This window comes from Buceros rhinoceros, unplaced genomic scaffold, assembly GCF_000710305.1.
Source record: "Buceros rhinoceros silvestris isolate BGI_N320 unplaced genomic scaffold, ASM71030v1 scaffold25260, whole genome shotgun sequence".
In the NCBI taxonomy this organism is placed as follows: domain Eukaryota; kingdom Metazoa; phylum Chordata; class Aves; order Bucerotiformes; family Bucerotidae; genus Buceros; species Buceros rhinoceros.
Window position 1 is genome coordinate 6,340 of NW_010390543.1, and position 7,560 is coordinate 13,899.

Sequence of the window (7,560 nt, forward strand, 5' to 3'; positions counted from 1 at the left end):
GCGAGATGTCGACTTTACTGCCACAGCCTTCTGTTACGGCTTGTCCCGCCACCGCCTGTCACGCTCTGCTGTATCGCTCTCGGGTTCGATCTCTTGGCAGCAGCTGCGGTGCCAAGAGAAAATCATGCCTCGAAGAGGCCAACGCAGTCATCTTGTGCCGATAAAACTGTAAATAATTTTTTTATGATGACGATGAACTCTCAGAGAGGCTGGATAGAGGGTGCCATGGAGAGGTAAAGAGCTTTGCAGGCACTAAAACCTCCTGCTTCCAAACCACCACCCTGAGTTGGCAGCCACAACTTCTTCATCAAAGAAACTGCATGATAAAGAATGGCTGGAGGAAGTTACGGCTTGTGAACGTGGACCAAAGCCTCGGGTCCTGCCTGCCACACACTTTCCCAGTGACCCTGGCCAAGCACCTGGGGATCTACGTTCAGAGCGCGAGGCTGGGGCGGGCAGGACCAACCGGGGCCAGGCAGGGAGCGAGACGGGTAAAATGTCAAAATAGCTTCATCAAAGCAACAGCAGAAATCACAGAGAACCAGGCAGAGAATCTCACTCAGAGGGAACAGACACTAGAAAAGAAACCAGGAGAACTATCTCCAGTGGCAGAGACAACAAAGAGGCTTGTCCTGCTTCTAAGATAGTTTCCGTGGACATCCAGAGAGCACCGGGGACACCGGAGCCCCCCCGACCATGCCCGGACCCTGGCTGAGCACACCTTCAGCCACTCAAGGGATGCTGATGCCGTCCAAGAGTTCTTGACTCCACAGCAGGACTGAAAGGCAGGTGATTCAAAATTGGCCCCTCCAACCACCCTTCCCAGCCACCTCTAGAGAGGTCTGTCACCCTGGGGTGACACCACAAGTGGCACGCGACCCATGCCCTTGCTCTTCCACCACAGACAGCTTCCCACAGGCTCGGAGACAAGACACACCTACTGCATCCTCCTGGTTCTGGGAAATAAACTGCTCCTAAACGTAAAGGAGACGCACAACACACCTCGGGGCGGGAAAGAACCAGAGCGGGACGTAAACACAAGACATGACGTTACCTTTAGTGCAAATAAGTCGCTTTCCAGGCTGTGCCCTATCAATATAGTGTCTGCACTGAACATGTTCAGTAGGACGGCCTGGACATCCCGCAGGGTGATGCTGGTGTTCGCCAGGTCCTCTTCTGTCACACCTGAGAATCTGCAGTGAGAGAGGAAAGGAGGTTTCGTTCCCTCCGGAACACCTCGAGGCCCGGAGCATCCTAACCACTAGGAACTGGTGGTCAGTGGATTTCAACCAGTGCTCCCCAGGTCCCGATTGCGAGCAGAGACCCTGACCCATGGAAAACCATCCTTACCTGGTGTTGTAGTCCACCACCTTGGTGTCCGGTTTGACAAAGGTGTCGTACACCACTTTGAGGTCAGAGTTGATCACAGTTACTCTCGTCAGCTCCAGTCCTTGCTTTGTGTAGCACTGCAAGGGACAGAGCAGATGTGAGGAGGAGTCAGGCCAACCACAGAAGGGTATCAGCGGAGCCACTCCCCGGCATGCTGCAGCTCCCAAAACACAGCTCATCGAGCATGGCCAGGCCGGCCAGCAAACACCACTCAGAACTGGCTTTTCAAGGGTGTTCACTGTTCCCAAATGACACACACACTGTAAAAACTGGTTACGAAGAGCTAATTTAAATGTACAGGACCGGTACGGTTTTAGAGAAAGGAAAGAAGGTGGTGAGGAAATAGTTTTATCTTACCAGACCCTCAGCCCTCCCACCAAAGCTTTATTTTGTTCGTGCCGCTGTGGTGAGGGACCCACCATTTCACAGTCTAACGCGTAGATCCCAGGGTAGCCGTCAGTCGTAGGCAGCTTCTCAAAGGTCTTCACAAAGCCGTCGAGACTCTCCTTTCGCCCGTCGTGGACGTGTTGCTTCAAGAAATAAAAACAAAAAGGGACGATTGAGATGGTAGGAACAAGAAACCAAAAAGTCCACCTCAACGGAACCTCCCACTTCCACAAGAAGGGTTTTTTCATCATTTCTAAAGGTTAATGAAGATTACCTTGTGCCTACCAGTCAGTCTGAGAAGTTCACCGCAACAGCAAATGGAGCCATGCGCAGCCCTGATTCCAAGGGCAGGTCAGGGCTACTGGCATCGTACTGACAGCTCACGTAGGAGCCAGACAACACACGGCTCGGGACGAGCAGCTTTCTGCTTTCAATCCAGAGCAGAACTACTCATCAAAAGGGTCACCCAGAGCTCCTACACTGATCAAACTTCCTGGTGTAGTGGCTGAGACATGCCCAAGTATAGGATTCTAACCCCAGCCACCCCCATTCGAGCATTGGCACTGGGTGTATCACCAGCACGAGAACCTGGTGTAAGGAAGCGCCAGAAATTGTCCATAGGTGCAGAGAGATCAGAGCCACTGTATCCAAACCCAGAGAGTTCGCAGACAGACAGCAGCTCCTAGCACTTGAGGCAATAAACGGCAAGTTACTTCCAACCTCTCTGCTGGAAATCACTTGCTGTTGTTACCCCCAGCTACAGCTCTACGGTCAAGAAGGTCCAGCCCAGCAGAGCTCCCCGAGCTGGCAGGACAACTCAGGGAGGCATTTCACAAGTGGCTTATCCCAACGCCAGCTACGACGCCGCTGCTGGAACAGACCCTCCCACTCTCCTCCACAGCCACAGGGCCCACCCTGCGTGGTCGGCACCAAAGCCGCCTTTGCAGGGGGAGTTCAACTGGAGATTCCACTGGTCGAGCTACCTGCACCAGTGGGGACGCAGCAACGCTGAGGGCTGAGGGCAAGGCAGAGGCTGCCACTAACACAGTTCTAGGTCAAATTAAACGGCTGTACCACACGCAGCGGTGGTGATTTTCTCTCTCTCTTATAACCCAGTTTAAACTTTGTCTCTCCCTAAATCTCAGCGTATTTGCGCACAATCACGGCAGCAGTGTCCTTCATCGCGCACCACAGAGGCCTGACCCTGCACAGAATCAAAGGACTGGCCTGTCTCGGGCCAGGTCGGCCGCAGTGAGGAACTGAAGCTCCGCAAAAGCCAAAACCTGCAGGCAGAGGGGTGGCCACGGGGAGGATCTGCCCGTGTTTCTGCGCAGGTTGTTACTGTGGGGGCAGCTGGAGGACAGCGAACCGCAGCGCGGGACGCTGACGTGTCCAACCTCTCCTGTGTCCAAAGCCAGCACCACTCAACGGCCGCACGGTTCGCTGCTTCCCGGGAGCCAGAGGCCACACTTGTCCGTTCTGCACCTATGCCTGTGACCTGCTGGTTTCACGAAGAAACGGGTAGAGCAGATCCGAGGCCAGCAGGGAGTAAAGAATGCCCTCCCTCGCAGCTCGACCCTTCCCTCCCTCCGTACCACCGCAAAACTGGGCAGTGACGGGAAGAAAACAACCATGAATGAGGCGTTTTTTTCTGCTCTAGCTGATGTTCTGCAACTGCCCAATTCTTCTCCGCTGAGAGGAGGGCAGAGAAGTTGCTTCCTTTCAGACCAGAGGAAGAAGCAGACTTGGTTATCACAAAGAGCAGCAGCTCCCGGGGAGCAGCAGGAACAAGTGCGGCTCCATCCTGCCACCTCCTGCCGACTGCAGACGGGCTCAGCTCAAACCCATCGGGAAGGAAAAGACAGGCTCAGACCTGCTTTTCCAACAGATCTTGTTGCTTACAACAGTTTCTCGTCACAAATATTTGCTGTTTCCAATGCTCTCCTTCAAAGCTGAAAGACCCTGAGCTCCCCAGCAGCCCAAACAACCCAGTACCTCGCTGCACACGCTCACCCCAGCAGGCTGCGGGCTCCGACCTTAAACCTACTAAAGGATGCTGCGAAACTGGCTCGTTGGGATGAGGAAACCAAGGAAGCCAGAACACCGTGATCTGCAGCAGCACAACGAGGAGGCAGATGTGGGGGAAAGCTGAGCCCTGGAGCGCTCAGGGCACACTCCATCGAGTACGAGGTGATCAGAGAGACTGGGTGTTCCTCCTCTGAAGGCCATGAGGGTTTATGGTCTACAACAGCCACACAAACACACGCAGAGACGTCATGGGTTTACAGCCCCATCCATTTCCCCCCGACTTCCCAGCTGGGTGTTTCTTGGAACACTGATTAAGACCAGATCCGAATTTCCCATGGAGGAGAAACAGGAGGAGTAGCAGCCTGCCTGACCCCATTTTGCCTTGAATCTCCTTCCCAGCTCTAGCTTTGGGCTAGAACAAGAGCACACGCCTCCCCAGGACCCACAGACAGCCTTGCTGGCCCTGCATCGCTTGAGGTCTCTCAGACAGGGGGATGAGAAGATCCCCTGCCACAGATGTGCTCGGGGAGCCCCTTCCACTGGACATGGCCCTTTAGGTCCCCTCTCACTTGGTTCATGCTCCTGTCTCCTGCGTGGCAGCTGCCAAGCAGAAAAACACCACTGAAACAACTGGCGAGGAGGGTCCCTCTCCCCAAATCCTGAGGGAGAAGCAAAATATGGATTTGCTCCCTTCAGTCGAAGGTTCCAGAGGATCAGTGGTGCCAGGCTGGGGAGACAACTCTCCTGTTGTTTATGGAAAAAAACCCCAGCACCTGTGCGAAGGAATCCCATGGTGTTCAGTGCCATCAAAGGGCCAAACTCCATTCCTGAGCCATTCCTCATTCTGCTTTCTAGCACTGGGATCCCCCTCCTGCCTTGTCCCTCTTCAGGAGAATTAATACTTATGAGTTACAACACGCTCCTTGGGAAGGTTCCTCCCCTTAATGCAACAAAGTGCATGCAGTGCACAGAGAACAACAAAAAGATTTGGCCAACAGCAGGAAGTTACCTTAGCTCGGGCATCAGGGGAAGGAAAAAATGGGACAAAGGTTTCAGCTCATTGTTGTCAAGGCCCCAAGACTGCTGCTTAAAAGGAAACCCTTAATTTCTCACTTCTTCAATGGTTTCCTAAAGGAGTCTGTATATGAGCTTTCACTGGGCAGCTTAATCCACTGCTTGGAGCAGAGAGCTGAGTCTCCTCCTCCCTGCAAACGCTGGATTTTCCCACCTTTGCATAGCAAAACATATTTAAGAAGTACTTTTTCCCCCCCCTTAAGGGAAGCCACAATTCCTCTAAGCTATGATCACACGGCCATCACGACTGCAAGCAGAGGACAAACGTTGCTGAGGACTAAGGGTGCTGCTCCAGAACTTACTTTCGCGACCTGGCAGCCCGGTGAACCCACAGCTCCCGAGCAGCAGCTGTAGTGGGTCTCCCATCCGCCGGGCACTGGAAGAGAAGAGAGGAGAGTCAAAGAGAAGAGTCCTGGTGATGAGAGATCCAGGCGTCGGATCTTAGACACAGAGACACCCTGGATGAGCACAGCGACAATAACGTCTCAAAGAAAGGGGAACAGTAAGTATGGATTGACACGCAGTGGCCTGAGGAGTTGAAGTGTCTCATCCTCAGCCAGACAAACTCCAGAGCACCCGAGTGCTCTGATGGAGAACCACAGCAGAGCTCCAACGAGGTTAGGGGCTGCAAAGGAACCTGGCCAAGACCAGTAACCTCGCCGGGGCAGCGACAGATGTGGAGTGCTCCCCAGTCGGCCTCCTAAAACGACTCATTTTTTCAAAAGGCACAGGAAGGTCCGTTTTTCCCTTTACATTTTTTCAGCTGAAAGATGAGCAAGGTCTGTTCCAGCCCCAGCGCCACAATTTCGGCTGCTCCCCAGCAGCTCTTTCAAGGCTACTGCAGCAGCAGCAGGGCCACCCAGTGCCCACAGCAGGAACTGTCACAACCTGGGAGCGTGACAAGCCCCGAAAGCCACAAAACGTTCCACAGCAACTCACACCTGAGGCCGACTCCGTGTGCGGAGCTAGAGCGCCGCTGGCACGGGACTAAGCCCTCTCCGAAGGGACATACCTCTCTGCTTGCGCAGTCTTCCCCAGTGGTGCACACACTCCTCTTTGCGAATGCAGGTTCCAGAGGCTGAGACCATGTACTCGGTGCCACAGCGACAGCAAATTCTGCAGGAAGCTTTAAGAGGAGGGAGAAGCAAGAGTCAGGTCACTGGAAGTCCTTCAGCTGTTAACCCTGGCCAAAGCACCCGTAGATCAGAATCACTCAAGCTCCAAACACCGGTGAAACAACTTTTCCTGTTAAAAAGGATTCCAAGACCCCCGCAAAGGCCCAGCAACCCCTGTGACAGCACAGTCCCAGAGCATTTCCCCCTCCCAAACACTTCTCAGAGGCGAGAATAAGACTCCCTTCAGCTTCACCACAGTTCACACCAACGTTTCTGCGTTGCTTCTGCACCCGCAGCAAACTACGTGGTACCCTAACGCAGCTATTTCAAGAAGCAGGATAAATAAGTCATTCTCTGGACATGGAGCTAACCCCCTGCTTCCCAGGGGATCTGTGCCTCGTCACTTCTCAACAACGCGAGCTCTGCCTGGGTGCAGCTTTTCTGTGAGGATTCACCAGCATCTAACAAGGGGGACACGTGCAGCCCAGCCTGGCCCACGGGCTTCTCCCTCCTCCACCTGTGCTTGTAGTGCCCACAATTCAGGGAAGGGAGATCAGAAAGCCACAGTAAAGGAATGGACTGTCGTGCTGCTGATCTCCACGTGATTCCTTGAGTTCCAGTGCAGGGATTTCAGCTGCCAGCAAGTTCCCAGCTCTGCAGGGAACAGTCCAGACCAGTTTTGACCACTGATCATGTAACAAGGGACAGGACAAGAGGAAAGGGCCCTAAGTTGCACCAGGGAGGTTGGCCCTGAGGAACAATTTTGCGGTTGTCCCGGCGTGTCGCAGGCTGCCGAGGGCAGTGGTGGAGTCCCCATCCCTGGAGGGGTTTCCCAGCCGTGTGGAGGTGCTGCTGAGGGACAGGAGTCAGGGGGGACCTGGCGGTGCTGGGAAACGGGGGGACTCAAATTGCTGAAAGGGTTTTTCCAGCCCAAACTATTCTGTGATTAACAGACCAGCAATAGCGTTAGTTAAATAAGAACTAATTCAAAGCTCCTGCAAGGTCTGCAGGAAACTGCAGAAACAGGAGCGGGAACACGATCTCAGAATGGTATAAAGGAGCTGGCTGGAACTGGCGAAAAGGACTCTAACGAATGCAGTACTTGACGGCGTTAATGCGAGAGAGCTTTTGTACAGGTCACTTCAGCAACCGCAGGACAGATGTAGACGCGAGGTGTTAACATGGATGAGCACTTAACGCACTTTAGCAAGGTCTCTCCAAAGAGCTGCTCAGAAGAGTGTGGCAAAGCACTGCAAAATACACCTGACCTGCTCTCATCAGCATCTGAGGAGCAGAATCCTGCTGCAGGAGTTCAGAGAATTCAGACCGAGCAGGGAGGACCCCATCCCGTCCCGAGGAAACCTGGGGGGTTGTTCTGTCCGGCTGCCAAAAGGGCTTTTGGGAACTACTTGGCCCTGTGCTGTCAGGAGGTCAAGCAGAAAACTGTGCAATCCAAACCAACAAAGCGTGACCCACCGCCAAACCAGCCTGGCCCAATGTCCTCCCAAGCCCACCGTAACAGCAGCTCATCTGCACAGAGACACAAAAATCCTTCCCCTGGCAGAGG

At 53.9% G+C, this 7,560-nt stretch overlaps 1 protein-coding gene across 1 annotated transcript in view; it reads right to left on the reverse strand.

Moving 5' to 3' along the window:
• REXO1 (REX1, RNA exonuclease 1 homolog (S. cerevisiae)) overlaps nt 1-7,560 on the reverse strand; it is a 30,077-nt gene that overhangs the window by 2,311 nt on the left and 20,206 nt on the right. The window contains exons 10-14 of the mRNA XM_010138283.1: nt 5,891-6,004; nt 5,181-5,254; nt 1,809-1,919; nt 1,351-1,466; nt 1,055-1,193 (exon numbers count right to left, since the gene is read on the reverse strand). Of these exons, the coding sequence (XP_010136585.1) occupies nt 1,055-1,193; nt 1,351-1,466; nt 1,809-1,919; nt 5,181-5,254; nt 5,891-6,004 (554 nt within the window). The remainder of the gene's footprint in view (nt 1-1,054; nt 1,194-1,350; nt 1,467-1,808; nt 1,920-5,180; nt 5,255-5,890; nt 6,005-7,560) is intronic.